The sequence below is a fragment of the Triticum dicoccoides genome, chromosome 5B, assembly GCF_002162155.2.
Source record: "Triticum dicoccoides isolate Atlit2015 ecotype Zavitan chromosome 5B, WEW_v2.0, whole genome shotgun sequence".
NCBI lineage: Eukaryota > Viridiplantae > Streptophyta > Magnoliopsida > Poales > Poaceae > Triticum > Triticum dicoccoides.
The window spans coordinates 601,620,295-601,636,181 of record NC_041389.1 but is presented as its reverse complement, the minus strand read 5'-3'; the positions used below and the strand labels follow the sequence as shown (position 1 = coordinate 601,636,181).

Sequence of the window (15,887 nt, the reverse complement as noted above, 5' to 3'; positions counted from 1 at the left end):
ACGCCGGGGATGTCGGATGCTTGCCATGCAAACACATCAACATTCGCCCGCAGGAAAGCAACAAGCTCGCCTTCCTATTTGCTATCAAGGGTGGAGCTTATAGTGAAAGCCCCTCCCGTGCCGTCCTCCTTGACAGACATCTTCTTGGTATTGGGTGGTGCAGCTCTGGACTTCTTGCTCTTGCCGGTGGAGCTCTCTGGCACGTCCTCGGCGGGGGCACAACACTCCAAAGAGGTGCGCTTGCCGGAGTGGGTGCGAGGGGTCTCGCCGGTTCTCTTCCCTCCCGGGGCTTCAGCGGCAGGAGCAAGTGCCTTGGCGGCAGTCGCTGCAACTGCCTCCTAGTAGAGCTGATCAGCACAAATCAGCGCATCTTTCTTGTCAAAGGGGACGGTGATGATGATCATCAGCCCAGGCATCTTCAGCGTGTTGTAGGCGTAATATGATGCCGCCATGAACTTGGCTAGTGTCGGACGACCGAGGATCCCGTTGTAAGGCAAGGGGATCTCGGCTACATCGAAGACAATCCTCTCCCTCCTGTAGTTCAACTCTCTTCCAAACGTCACGGGCAGCGTGACATTTCCCTTCGGTTGGCTTCTTCCCGGGTTGACCCCTTAAAACATGCCCATTTCTTCAAGGTCTCCATCAGGAATCTGCAGCCTCTTGATCACAACAGGCGAGATCAGGTTCAGACCGGCCCCACCGTCAACTAGCATCTTGAAAGGATCGAGAAGAGGTGTCTAGAGGGGGTGATTAGGCACTAAGCAAGAAAAGTTGCAGTTTTTAATTTCTTTAAGTTGAAGTGGAGGTTTGGCACAAGTTTAACAATCACAATACATAACAAGCAAGTATGCAAAGAGTGTATGAGCAGCGGAAAGTAAAGCATGCAACTTGCAAGAATGTAAGGGGATGGGATTGGAGTGTGCAAACGCAATTTGGAGACACGGAGATTTTTGAGCCATGGTTCCGATAGGTGGTGCTATCATACATCCATGTTGATGGAGACTTCAACCCACGAAGGGTAACGGCTGCGCGAGTCCACAGAGGGCTCCACCCATGAAGGGTCCATGATGAAGCAACCTTGTCTATCCCACCATGTCATCGCCCACGAAGGAGTTGCCTCACTAGGGGTAGATCTTCACGAAGTAGGCGATCGCCTTGCCCTTACAAACTCCTTGGTTCAACTCCACAATCTTGTCGGAGGCTCCCAAGTGACACCTAGCTAATCTAGGAGAAACCACTCTCCAAGAAGTAACAAATGGTGTGTTGATGATGAACTCCTTGCTCTTGTGCTTCAAATGATAGTATTCCCAACACTCAACTCTCTCTCACATGATTTGGATTTGGTGGAAAGAAGATTTGAGTGGAAAGCAAATTGGGGAAGGCTAGAGATCAAGATTCATATGGTAGGAATGGAATATCTTGACCTCAACACAAGTGTAGGTGGTTCTCTCTCAGAAAATGTAAGTTGGAAGTGTAGGCATGTTCTAATGGCTCTCTCCACGAATGAAGAGGGGTGGAGGGGTATATATAGCCTCCACACAAAATCTAACCGTTACACACAACTTACCAATCTCGGTGGGACCGAATCATAAAACTCGGTCGGACCGATTTAGCAAATAATGTGACCGTTAGGATTTTTGGTGGGACCGACATGTCAACTCGGTGGGACCGATGTGGTTAGGGTTAGGGCATAACGTAATCTCGGTGAGACCGATTACACAAACTCGGTGGGATCGATTTTGGTAATAAGCTAACCAGAGAGTTGGTCAGGCAAACTCGGTGGGACCGATTCGCTCATCTCGGTTAGACCGAAATGTTACAAAGAGGAACAGAGAGTTTGCATTGTAATCTCGGTTGGACCGATTACACAAACTCAGTGGGACCGATTTTGGTAATGGATACATACAGAGATAACTAGGAAGGCTAGTGTGGGTGCAACATTAATTTTGTGTACATGATTTGATTCTACCCTTACCTGCTGATGCAAACCCTCTTTTAGTAGTACCAGTTTCCTACGACCAAAGAAATAAACGCATCTAAAATGTCGTCTCCCATCTTTTCCTTCCAGAGTGGTAAAGAACCATCTTGTGCCATGTAGATATACCTGAGTAGCTCAAGCACATGATCAGGCCGCTAATTGCGTTATTACCAACACCAAAACACTTAGCTGAAAATGCCCTTTCACCACGCCCACTCCCAAACACTCCGCTATCGCTCCCCGTCATCAATCAAAATTGTGGATCCACGCCGCCACGCACAGCTCGAGCTCACGGTCGCGGCGGTGCTTCCTCCTCTCAAAGCGGAGCTTTACTCTTCCCGGGCTCCCACCACCGCTTCTGCCATAGAGGTAATACCTCGACGTGAAGTAGCGAGTGTGGGGGACGTGGGTTGCGGAGATCACCGACCGTGAAATCCATAGGAAGATTTAGATTGGATCATCCAATCGGTGGTGTAGGCGACGCGGGAGTACCACATGATGTCGGTGCGCCTCCTCGACACGGTTCAACTTCCCCAATGGCCCACCGCAATTGACTCCCGTCAACCCCCGGGTGGCACCGTACAAAGATGTGGGAAGACCTGGAGGCTCGTGAGCACCTTGAGGCGGAGCAAGCCGGCGAGGCGTATATGAGAGAGCTTCGCCGCTTGTACCTAGACCGTGTCGAGGAGGAGCACCGGTTGTATGAGCTGTACAAGTCCGATGTGGCACATGTCATTTGTATTTGCTCCAGCGACGACTTCGGCTCCAACAGCGACGGAGATGGCAACAACGGTGGTGATGGAACGGGCCAGGGCGGTGCCGGCGAAAAGGACCAAGGCAGTGCGGGCGAGGAGACCATGACCGAATCGGAATGGAGAGGTTGATAAACAAGAGCGATAACGAGTAGTTTCTTTAATTTTTATGCAATCTAGTTTAAATTTTTTCTAAGTTACGTAAAATAGTTTATGCAACTCGTTGGATCGAGTTTGAACCAAGTTTGATGAAGGAGTTTGAATGAAATTTGACCGAATTTGTGCTTTTTCAGGAGTTAAGTATAAGGGTTCGGTTAGAAACCATGCTTTTCTCAAGGAGCAAAAATTTTCCTTCAAAGAATACTCAACCATTTGCTCCTCTAAATTGTAGATCGGCTAGAGATGCTCTCATACTTGGTATACTTGGGGATCACGAATTCATGATAATCAACGGGGCTCGAAAAGTAAAGAGGTGGAATGACATGAATTCTTAGTTCCGTGTCTACTTCCAAGCATCTGTCGATCTGATGCCGCAGATTATGCAGGCTAGCATCTTGACATGCTTCTTTTAGAAAAGGAGGAATATCCCCGGCCTCTGCATCTGAATGATGCATATGGTCAATTTATTAATTATTAACACAAGACCTTACAAAGTCGTACAAGAGTAAGATCAAAGCCATCGTCTAAGCAACATCTGTCGCTACTCATATCCAGTTGATGAAGAGGCGCTGATAGTCTGAGCCTAATACCAAGCAGACCTCGCAGCCAAACCTAACATCTAAGACCTGAGGTCCAAACCAGGACGCCTGCCGGGTATGGGCACCCACCAGTCCGGCGTGCTCCTCAACCAGGACACCTGCCGGGTATGAGGCCGCCGCAGCCACGTACCACCAATCCATCTTCAGAGCTATACTGCTGCATCGACCTTGCCTGGTCTAGCTGTCGCCGACGCCACCATGATGCCAGACAGCGACGACCTCCTGCGCGTGCCATCACCACACATCTGACGCCAAGCCTCCGCTGCTCCATGCCGCCAAGAGCCGCCGCCATGAATATGTAGAAAGAAACACCGCTCCACCGAAGAAGCCATCCGCTGGTCCCTCGAGCCCGAGTGCGTCTCCAAGAATGCCGCCCCCAAAGGGGGTACCGAAATATGAATGCAACGTCATCCGATCAACTGATCTAGGGTTTCCCCCGGAGGTCACTAACAAAAGGTCACTAGTTGACATATTTCTTGTAGTGTTGGGTGGGTTTGGGATTTGTACCTCGATGATGCCTTCATGAAGGAAACGATGATAAGGGCATCGTCATCACCGGCTCCGGCCAACGACCGAAGACCAAGTTTTCACTCGGATCCGTCCCAAGAAATCCACCCGACAACCTGTGCACTGTCTCGACCGCCTTCAAAGCCCCAGATCTAGCCGCCTAGATCCGGCGACCAACTGCAATAGCAGTGCCACCGTAGGAGCCCTGGCACACCGGCCACTGCCTGAATGTGCCACCACTAGAGCCTGGGAGGAGGACTCCCACCCCACCTTGCCAAACCGCGAGAGCCACCGAGATCGATCCCGCACGCTCATCACCGTCTCTGATCGGAATCAATCCGTGGAAAAACCACGAGAGCGCCGACGTAGATCCGCCATGGATATGGACTGCACCACGCCATGCCGTCGCGGGAAGCCCGAGCTTCACCCACCGCCGCTGTCCTAGGATCCTGATCTGGCCAGCCCGGACCTCCATGGCGCCCTCTTCACGCCGCCACCGCCGGCTCGCCACCAGGCAACCGCGCCGCCGTCCAAGGCCTTCGCCCGGAGCACGCCGTCGAGCCACCATGGATCAGATTGCCGCTGCGCCATGACGCGCGTGAAGGTCCCGCCCCACCCCCTCCGACGGGATCCAGGGAGGAGAGCCTCCGCCACCGCCATCGGGCCCCGGGCTTAGCCCAGCGGCATCCTCCGACGGCAGAGGAGGGAAGGAAGGGAGGCGATGGTGACCCTGGTGGCTAGGGTTTGAAGAGTCGCCCGAGTCGCCTGAGACGGCGGCGACGCGGGGGCAGGGCCAAACTCCAACATTACTTATGGATAAATTCCCACATCTTGACATGTTAGTGCCTATAAAATCATACTGCTACCTCAGCGAGAAGAGCTCGCGTCGCTCCCGGGGGGCGGCTCGGGCGTACCCTAGCCGCCGCTACCCCCGCGGCCCTCTCCTCCCTTGCTCCTCCCGTCGCCGTTGGAGGATGCTGACGGGCAAAGCCCGCTAGGCGGACGGCGGCGGCGGGGGGCCCTCGTCGAGCGCCGCGTGGCTTCCGCCCCGGTCGGAGGCACGCATCTGGCGGCGGCCGCGTCTCGTCGGCGCGAGCAAGCCGGGGCGGCGGCCCCGGGCATGGTGGCAGCGTTGCTCCCCCCATTCCTCGGCTGGATGGCGTGCGGGGCGGCGCTGAGGCCGGCCATCGTCGATCTGGTGCCTGGTGCCCAGATCTGTCGGTGGAGGCGCTCCGGCGTGCTGCGACAGCGACGCTCCGGCGGGCTGTGGCTGTTTGGCGCGCTGGGTGCCTGGGGTCCCCTCCCTCGGCCGGGGGAGCTGCGGTGATGGCGGTGAGCCGCTGCTTTTGGATGGCGGCGCGGCGGCGCCGCGACGGTGGAGGTTTCTTCTGTTGCTGAGCTGCGGCGGTGGCGGTGGGCCGTAGTTTTTGGGCGGCGACGCAGCGGCGCTGTGATGGTGGTCGTGGAGATCGGTCTCTAGCCACCGGAGTGGTGTACTCTTCTACTGCTCTGGCCGTGTGTGCAATGGAGCAGCAGTTTGGGCTGGAGGTGGCCGGGGGTGCGCAGATCTGGCAAGGCGTTTTGCTGCGGCGGGTTGAGGGCTGGTAGTTGGCAACGATGCACTCTGCGCAGCTTGCTGTGTTCCTATGTCATTGGCTTCCTCGTGAGGCTCGGCAGTGGAGTAGATTCTCCGGGCGAAAGTCTTGCACCTTCTCCGGTCGGTGCCGATGTTGGCGATGTTCTTGAGCATTGCATTCCTTCCTAAAGGCACATCGCGGAGCTACGTCCATCTACTGCCGCAACAGTCTGGTGTTTCCGGGTGAAAACCCAAGCTCCATTGGAGCGGGCGGCGGCGGCAATTATGTCGTTACCTTCTTGGAGGCACCGCCTTGGAAGCAATGACCTTTGTGGAGTGGTGGTCTCATGGCAGTGGTGCAGAGCTGCGTCGCCATCGGGGTGATGGAGGCCGGGGCGGCGGCTCTGGACGATGGATGTACGCCGAGGCGGCAGCCTCGGATAGCGATGCAACGGTGCCTCTATGGGGTAGAGTCGCGGTTGTGCATTGTTTTGGTGGCGGCTTAGTGTTGCGTGGGTAGCGAGGTCGTCGGCCTGGTCGATGCGCCCTAGAGGGGGCGGTCTGACTTTACGTCGGGGCGGCGGCCCCGGATGTGGTGCGACGTTCTTGGTCTGCGAGCGGTTGCCCTGAGCAGCGTGGGCTGCGGGCAGCCGGGTTGCGCGGCGTTGCTGCTCGAGGGGAGTGGTGGTATGTCGGGGCGGCGGCCCCGGAAGGCGGTGCCGGTTGATTGCGCTGGGCGCAAGGGAGCGGTGGATGTCGGGGCGGCGGCCCCGAGAGAATCACTGTGGCGGCCAGACTTCTGTGGCAACGATGATGGTGGGAGCGATGTCAGCGACGCGGCAATGGTTGCGATAGTCGGCTCTTCTCCGGCGTGTCCACGGTATTGCCTCAGTTTGTTTGTTGCTGTGGAGTCGAAGCTGCGGCGGCAGGGCCCTGTGGTGTACGATGACTGGCTGCAGGTGGCCCTTTCGGCGATCTTTCGTGGCGCCAGCCGTGCCTCATTTCGTTCTTCTGAGTTCTCCGTCAGAGTCGGAGTTGCGTTGTGTTGACACCAGATTTTGGCATGGTCAAAAACATAATTAAGAAGGTCTCAAATGGAAAAATGATCAAAGCGAGAAAGTTCCGTATCGTCAAAAGGAGAAATTTTGATATTTGTGCCATAGCCATCCGATCTCATCTCTAAGGCCCAAGTTGTATTCGAAGTATTGAGATTTTGTGTTCAGAACAGTATTCGGCTGATTACGCCCCAAGATGGCCTCTGATGGAAAAAGTTACAACTGCAAAGTTCTTCGTCTCGTCGAAACGGATGATTCTGATATAAAGATTGTCCCCATCCGAGGTCGTATGCAAAAGTTATAGGCAAAACCGTGCGCTGCACCAATGTTGGCCGGATCATCCGGGCCGGGGTCCGGATCATCCGGGTAATTGAAGCACTAAGATTCCAGAAGGTTGGCGCTGAAGCCGGATGATCTGGGTCAACTCCCGGATGATCCGGGTAAAGGCCGGACAGTCCGGGCAATCGTTCGGACGTCTGGACAAGTTTTTCTGCTACAGATGTTAGAAAACAGCCCAAAACTCCTTCAAGATGACCTCAGATCAAAAAGTTTTCAACAGCAAAGTTGTGCGTCTTGTCGAGGCGGTTGATTTTCATATAACAATCATCTTAATCCGAGTTTGTATGCAAAAGTTACAGCCCGATTAGTGGACTGCTGTCAGAAATCTGGGCTTGGCCGGATCATCCGGGCCTAGAGCCGGACATCCGGGCCGGAGGTCGTGAGAAGTCCGAATTTCGTTAGATTTTGATGATTTGGACGGCAAGGCAAGTCCTTTTCTTGTACGGGAAGTCCATCCGCCTCTTATATAGACAAGAGGTGACGGCCGATTGAACAACACACAATCGATCTATCAATATATCACTTTTTACCTTTACCTTTATCTTCTCCCTTGTTCTTCTTCTTCCTCGTTCTTCGTTCGTTCTTCTAGTTGCAGGGCGGCGATCCACGAGGCCCTAGGGGCGGTCAGGCCGACCTAGGGCAGCCCATAGCCGCCGCGCGCCCTGACGGGGTCCCTCCCGGGAGTGTGGGGTTTCGGGTCTACAAAAGCGCCCGCCGGATTGCCTGCGTACCGCGCTTCCGGACGGGTCTCCTTTGACATGAGCTGCGGTGCATCACCCCCGGCGTCGAGGGTACACGGTGACGTGTTCGTGTGCGAACACACTTTTTGGCGACTCCGCTGGGGACGAATCTTTGAACGGTCTCCGGCCCGTTCTTGCTACGAAGAGATCGTCATCTAGGGTTTGCAATCTACAAAGGTAATATGAATACTCAATTCACATATGTAGATGCAAATAATGCATATGTTGTTGCTAGATCATCTAATGAGCATAATGTATCGGCTAGCCCTAGCTTTATCAATCATGCATCTAATTATGTGCAAGGACCGGTGCAACAAAATCTCCATGATTCTACTTCATATAATTTTAGCAACATGGAACATATGTATCCCAACTCTCATGCATCGGCAACCCCACAAATTTATATGCCGATGAATAATATGATGAGTTCGGTTAATCAAGTTGAGACACCCTATGTAGGAACTTCCAATAGTATGCAACAAAGTATTTCAACTTTTTATTCATCAGCAAATAACTTGCAGTATGTTAATTCAAACGTGCCGGTGGATAGGGGAATTGGCCATGTTACTACTAGTTATTCGTCCAATTACCCTCAAACATCGTATGCTACACCTCATGCTACAAATTTTTCGGCACCATACGCAATTGTAGATATTCGTGATTCGGCTCTGCACCTTCATGCTCATGGCCGAATAAGTGAGAATTCTACCAGAGCGCATGTGTCTTTACCTAGTAACGTAGCATATCATGTTGCACCTGCACAATTACAAAATTTCGGCAACACACCATTGCCGAAAGCGTCTCAAAGTATTGGGGGGCAACCCGATGAAGATTGGGCTGAAATTGGTCGAAAAAAGCTTAAAGATAGACTAGCTGCAATGTTTGCTGAATTTAGACAAGAACAAGCAACCTTGTGAATCAAAGAAAGAAAGAGTGGTGATTCGGATAACAAAGTTAATTCAGTTATTAAAAAATCCGAATCAAATAGTATGTGTACCGAACCTATCAAAGAAAAAGAGGATGCCAAGGCATTAGAGAGTCATTCAAAAGTGGAACAAAGTATTATTCAAGTGATACAACCATCATGCTCTCGCAACGTAATTGAAGAGGTATGTCTAGCAAGTGACTTGCCTATCTTCCGATTTGGTCGCAACTTTATTGTCGATGCTTCTATAAGAAAAATTCTCATAAGTAATTTTGAAAGACCAATGAAGAAACGTAATTTACTTGTTAGCAACAAAATTGTTATAGACTATATCGGTCAACCCATTGCACCATTTATAAAGACCGATAATGACTTACTGTTGTGGCCAAAGCTTTCCCGTTGCTTTATCTAAAGTTCATATCTAGTTGGGTAGCTTTGCTTATTTCTTACTTGGCTTGCACTTTGTCTCAATTGAGACATGTGTGTTCTAAATATTTTCGTATCGGAAGTTTAAAGCCAAGGTTAATTTATTTTGAGAAATCCGATGCTAATATAATATCTTATCCAAAAACACCGGAGATAGAGTGGAAAACACAATGTATAGCCGAATGGGAAGATTCCAAATCTGAACCATTCATTTTCTTATCATCAAAGCCGTTCACACAGCAAGATCGGCTAGAAAGCAAGAAGTTTACCTTCAATTCAAGCATGTGTGACCAAATATTTGATTTATTGCTGAAAAATAATTACATAAGAATTCTTGATCACCATGTCAAGCCATCAATTCAAAGACGAATGTATTGTAGGTTGCATCATTCGTTCAAACATAATTTTTAGGATTACAATATGTTTCGTCAAATAGTTAAATCGGCCATTGATAAAGGACGATTGAAATTTGTTGAGACACCAAGAGATGACCAGTCTATTTCGATTGGTCTCAATGGCAGAAAGTTTTTGCATCGGCTGCTTCAAGCCGATCCATTTAAAGAGGAGGTAAAGACTGCAGGTGATGGGGTCAAGCTTTCAGGTAAAAAAGTTGTTGAAGAGCATAATGAACATAATTTTGAGGGCGAGAATTCCATCGAAACTACAATGGAGACGCCAAGGACTGGGGGGAAACAAGCAAATCCAATGATTGGTGCAAGCACAACCAAACGAAACAAAGGCCGAAATAAGCGCAAGTGTAAGAGATCAAAAACCACCTTTGTTGAACTATTGGATAAATATCAAAAGAAGAGTGAAGAGAAGAATACTTATCGGCCAAATCATGCAAAGAAACCAAGATCACCCCCAAGGCGCAAATATGAGGATCGGTATTGGCAAAGTGCAAATTTTAATGCAACATATTCATATCCTTATTTTGGGCCGCCGCCAATGCCGTGGATGCCTCCCTATGCTCATATAGATCCATATCCATCATGGGACAGGTATGATACGAGGGCACACTCTCCATCTTATTTTAGACCATCTAACCAATATTATGCAGCTCCGAGAAGATCAACATTTGAACAATCACATGCTAAAGACCGTTTCGATCATAAGGAATCGGTCCAGTGCTCAAGGAATAGAAAGGAGGTGGTCAAGCAAGTTTACCGCATTAAAAGAGATGGTCATAAGAGTGCTACTTCAGATTTGATCTCAAAAGAAAAAGAGCCAACTAAAATGTTGACATTGGCTACTAAAGGTAATGAGATGAAGCAATCAATTGTTGAGAGTCATTCAAGTGCCAAATCTGAAGGGAGGAAGTTGAGAGTGCCCAAGATAAAACAAGAATTGCCATTACTTCAAAGAAAATCGCAGCCGGGGTGCCCACTCGGCTTACCGTATTGGCAAAAGAAGAAAGTACAAAAGCTTAGTGCACAAGAACTTGAAAGGATGAACATGGCATGGGTTCCCAAAGGAAGTACTAAAAACAAGAATAATATGCAAGATTTCGTTGCAATAAGTGCGACAAAGGTGAAGAAAGAGAAGAGTGCAAGCTTCGAACAACCAAGTCGAGGGTTTGCACATCAGAATCTTCGGTTCAAACAACATCCATATTCTTCAACTATGTCATTAATGCATATGCCATGGAATTCATCCTCATGTATGACTGGTTACCCTCCGTGGACTTATTTTGACCCATGGATGCAATATAATTTCTTACATCATGAAAGGGTATTACCAAATCATTATATGTTCGATTAGCTTCATTTTTGTTGCTAATCTAAATGGCCAATATATACTTATCGTCCAAAGCACGTATAAAACGGCCTATGGAGTGTTGACATCGTGCTTAGAACAAACTTCGTGCAAGTTATTTTTCGGCACACAAGTTTTGCCGAAAAACAGGGGGGCATGTGTTGACACCAGATTTTGGCATGGTCAAAAATATAATTAAGAAGGTCTCAAATGGAAAAATGATCAAAGCGAGAAAGTTCTGTATCGTCAAAAGGAGAAATTTTGATATTTGTGCCATAGCCATCCGATCTCATCTCTAAGGCCGAAGTTGTATTCGAAGTATTGAGATTTTGTGTTCAGAACAGTATTCGGCTGATTACGCCCCCAAGATGGCCTCTGATGGAAAAAGTTACAACTGCAAAGTTCTTCGTCTCGTCGAAACGGACGATTCTGATATAAAGATCGTCCCCATCCGAGGTCGTATGCAAAAGTTATAGGCAAAACCGTGCGCTGCACCAATGTTGGCCGGATCATCCGGGTAATTGAAGCACTAAGATTCCAGAAGGTTGGCGCTGAAGCCGGATGATCTGGGTCAACTCCCGGATGATCCAGGTAAAGGCCGGACAATCCGGGCAATCGTCCGGACGTCTGGACAAGTTTTTCTGCTGCAGATGTTAGAAAACAGCCCGAAACTCCCTCAAGATGACCTCAGATCAAAAAGTGTTCAACAGCAAAGTTGTGCGTCTCGTCGAGGCGATTGATTTTCATATAACAATCATCTTAATCCGAGTTTGTATGCAAAAGTTACAGCCCGATTAGTGGACTGCTGTCAGAAATCTGGGCTTGGCCGGATCATCCGGGCCTAGAGCCGGACATCCGGGCCGGAGGTCATGAGAAGTCCGAATTTCGTTAGATTTTGATGATTTGGACGGCAAGGCAAGTCCTTTTCTTGTACGGGAAGTCCATCCGCCTCTTATATAGACAAGAGGTGACGGCCGATTGAACAACATACAATCGATCTATCAATATATCACTTTTTTCCTTTACCTTTATCTTCTCCCTTGTTCTTCTTCTTCCTCGTTCTTCGTTCGTTCTTCTAGTTGCAGGGCGGCGATCCACGAGGCCCTAGGGCGGTCAGGCCGACCTAGGGAAGCCCATAGCCGCCGCGCGCCCTGACGGGGTCCCTCCCGGGAGTGTGGGATTTCGGGTCTATAAAAGCGCCCGCCGGATTGCCTGCGTACCGCGCTTCCGGACGGGTCTCCTTTGACGTGAGCTGCGGTGCATCACCCCCGGCGTCGAGGGTACACGGTGACGTGTTCGTGTGCGAACACGTTGTCTGGCCGCAGGTCGGCATGTTGTCGATAAGGGTGGGTTTTGCCCTGTGTGTTTCAGTCTATGGGAATGGGCTTGGCCCTTGTTGTTCCGGCTTTTGCCCGGTTTTTCGTAATTAACTGGGCAATTCTCTTCTGCTTATTTAATAGATGAGGCAATCTTTGCCTCCGTTTCGAAAAAAAAAAACATGTTAGTGCCTACAATGAAATTCCTCTAAAATTCGTCCATGTCAAACAGGGCTTCGTTGTTTATAGCTTTCAGCAACCGGATAGGAGCCCCTAATAAGCTGTAAACAGACCGCCAGTTCACTCACATGGCCGGCTGCTAATGCTCTGACTTCGAATTATAAGATTTCAAGATGCGATCTAGGACAAGTTCTTGAATCAAAAGAAATACAAGCGCGCCATGTTGCAGTGGCCAGTACAGTACATGCGAGCCGACGACTTTCCTCCATCGACAAACCCCATCATAATCTTAATCTGGTGTATAAAAGGGCGACATTTAGCGCCATGCATATCCAGCAGCAAAGGCGAAACCCATCAGACCATGTCGGCACCGAGAGCTCCTCCGAGTCTGGCCACGGCGGCGACGGCTATCCTGGCCGTCCTGGCCGCGGCGCTCGTCACCACGGGAGCTCGCGCGCAAATGTGCGGCGCGCAGGCCAACGGCGCCAAGTGCGCGAACTGCCTCTGCTGCAGCCCCTTCGGGTTCTGCGGCAGCACGGCCGACCACTGCGGCGCCGGCTGCCAGAGCCAGTGCAGCGGCTGCGGCAACACTCCTACCGGCGCCATGGCCGTGGCGTCCATCGTGTCCAGGGCCCTCTTCGAGCGGCTCCTCCTACACCGCAACGACGCGTCGTGCCTCGCCCGCGGGTTCTACACGTACGACGCGTTCCTCGCGGCTGCCGCGGCGTTCCCTGCCTTCGCCGGCACGACGCTGAGCACCAACACCCGGAAGCGAGAGGTGGCCGCGTTCCTGGGCCAGACATCCCACGAGACCACCGGCGGGTGGCCGACGGCGCCCGACGGCCCCTACTCGTGGGGCTACTGCCTCAAGCGGGAGAGGGACCCGCCGTCCGACTACTGCGAGCCCAGGGAGGAGTGGCCGTGCGCGCCCGACAAGCAGTACTATGGCCGCGGCCCCATCCAGCTCTCCTACAACTACAACTACGGGCCGGCGGGCCGCGCGATCGGCGTGGACCTGCTGAACCAGCCGGAGTTGGTGGAGACAGACCCGGTGGTCTCATTCAAGACGGCCCTATGGTTCTGGATGACCCCGCGGGGTAACAAGCCGTCGTCCCACGCCGTGATCACGGGACAGTGGAGGCCGAGGCTCGCAGACTTGGCCGCCGGCCGGTTTCCCGGATACGGCGTGATCACCAACATCATCAACGGCGGGCTCGAGTGTGGGATCGGGCCGGACCCACGGGTGGCCGACCGAATCGGGTTCTATAAGCGCTACTGCAACATTCTCGGTGTCGGCTACGGGAGCAACCTCGACTGCAACAGGCAGAGGCCATTCGACAGCTGAGAAAGCAGATTCTCAGCTGGGCTCGCGGCGTCACACGTGGGCACTCGTTGCCTGGCCCTGACGGGTCCATAAGGGCCCAGCTGGCTTCCTTTTGGCAATTTCTCTCATTGTTTTTGGAGACCCAAATGTTTTCCATTTTTCATGGAGGCGGAAAAGAAAATCCTAGATCCTCTCCAACCGTACAAATCATCGTTATGGTCGTCATCAACAAAAGGCATCGTGGGGTGCATCTTCATCTGCACCACCTTCACAAACAACACCGTCTACATCTTCAATGTCACCCCCATGTGTTAGTTTATGTATGTTAGTTGATGCTTTATGTTTTATAGGTATGAGATCCAAACTTTCAGCTTGCTATTCATAGTCATATGCTCCCACACATGCTTATGATGTGACTTGCGAGTAGTTCATTACATTCTTAAATCTTAAGGACATATTTAGGATGAAACATATGCTATAAATCCTAAACTCGATCGGGGAATGGTTCCTTGAAACTCATGCCAACCTACCATGCCGCTTTATTCGAGGTTTGTAATTGATTAAAAAAATATTCATGGATCCAGAAGTATCTGAACTGATAATTGTTTAAAATTCTATGCTCCATAGGAATGTTGGTTCTCGGTGCATTGGGGCTTTGGGGGTCGTCCGTGGGCCTACCTTTACGTTGGTATTTTAAATGTTTAGGTCGTTTCGGTTGTTCATCATGGTGCCCGGAGCTCCTAATTGGCGCATTTTGTGCCAGTTAACGAGCTGGCGCTTGCACCGTCGCTGGTATATGGGCCAGCCCAAGGGCGCGCTCGTCTGCTAGAAAAAGTAAACACCTAAATGTCGCTACTTCTGAACGGCCGCTCGCTTGCTCGATTTTTTTCAACAAAGTCCAAAAGAAAGCAAAAAATTCAAAAAAATTGAATTCAAAAGTTCATGCATTTGATGTTTTTTAAAGTTCATGATTTTCAAAAAAGGGGTTTCACAAACATGGGAAAAAGTTCATCAACTTTGAAAAAAAGTTCAATTTTTAAAAAAAATATGGTTTTAGAAAAACTCATCGATCTTTAAAAAAATCACAAATTTCAAAAAAATAGTTCATCAATTTTTTTAAAAATCACCATTTATTAGAAAAGTTCATCAATTTTGGGAAAAAGTTCAAAATTTTAAAAATAGTACATCAATTTTGGAAAAAGTCATCAATTTTTAAGAAATATAAGATAAACTTTAAAAAAGTTCATCAATTTTGAAAAGTGTTCATAGATTTTTCTAAAAAGGTTTCATCGAATTTAAAAAATTCATTCATTTTGAAACATAAAATGGAAAAAAAAGGAAAAGGAAAATAATACAGAATAAAGAAAAGAGAGAAAAATAGAAAATAAATAAATAAAATAAAACCGGTCCAGGGAGAAAATCAAAATTGAAAAAAAATGGTTGGGAATGTTCTGGAAGCTTTCGAAAACCAGGAAAAGTTCTCTCCCGTTGCACCCTAGATAGGCCGGCCCCATATAAGAGTGCCTTTAGCACCAAGGTGCCGAATAGAAATGCTTGCTCTTTGTGTTACTTCTCATTGTCTGTGTAACATCCCAAATTTTTAATTTAGAATGGTATACATAGGTCATCATATACATATCATATTTTATTTACATTTTGGTTTTGATCTTAGAAATTCTAAGCAACTTAAGGACCCACGGAGAGAGTTGGGGATTTCATTTTTTTTCCATATTTGAATTCTTTTCAAATATTGAAAAAAATCACTTTTGTTTTAATAATTTTTCTCTCCAAAATATTTTCAATATAAAAATAAAAGAGAGAAGATAAAATAACTTCTCCAAGATAAAAGAAATATTGGAGGGAAAATGTTAAAATTAAATAAATATTTTATTTAGATTTTTATTGCTATTTTATTTGAATTAGAAAAATATGCATTTTTTTGAAATTGCATTTTTATGTCAGAAAAATGTTCACTTTATTCTGAATATTCTATTTAGACGATGAAAATTGTTTTTGGCATTTTAGAAAAAAAAATATTTAATTAGGATTTTTTCCTGTTTCGGCGGAATTTATTAAAAAAACGTGCGTCGCCAGCCGAGCCAGCCCAGTCGCGCCGCCTCCCCGCGCCTTGCGCGCACGCCCGAGTGGGCCGCGGCCCAGCCCGCAGCCCCGATCATCCCCGACCTCCAAGCGGAGTCCCGCCGCCGCGCGGGATCGTCGGCGATGTCGTCGCCGCCCCGGACTCCCCTCTGCCCC

At 49.3% G+C, this 15,887-nt stretch overlaps 1 protein-coding gene across 1 annotated transcript; it reads left to right on the top strand.

The window, feature by feature from the left end:
* The first annotated feature begins 12,668 nt into the window (after positions 1-12,668).
* LOC119306285 (chitinase 2-like) lies at positions 12,669-13,969 on the top strand. The gene has a single exon (XM_037582549.1). The coding sequence runs from the start codon at positions 12,669-12,671 to the stop codon at positions 13,650-13,652; it is 984 nt and encodes a 327-aa protein (XP_037438446.1). The 3' UTR covers positions 13,653-13,969.
* Positions 13,970-15,887: the final 1,918 nt, after the last annotated feature.

Excerpts from the sequence above, each read along its gene's own strand:
- LOC119306285 (XM_037582549.1), top strand. The coding sequence starts at position 12,669 with ATGTCGGCACCGAGAGCTCCTCCGAGTCTGGCCACGGCGGCGACGGCT.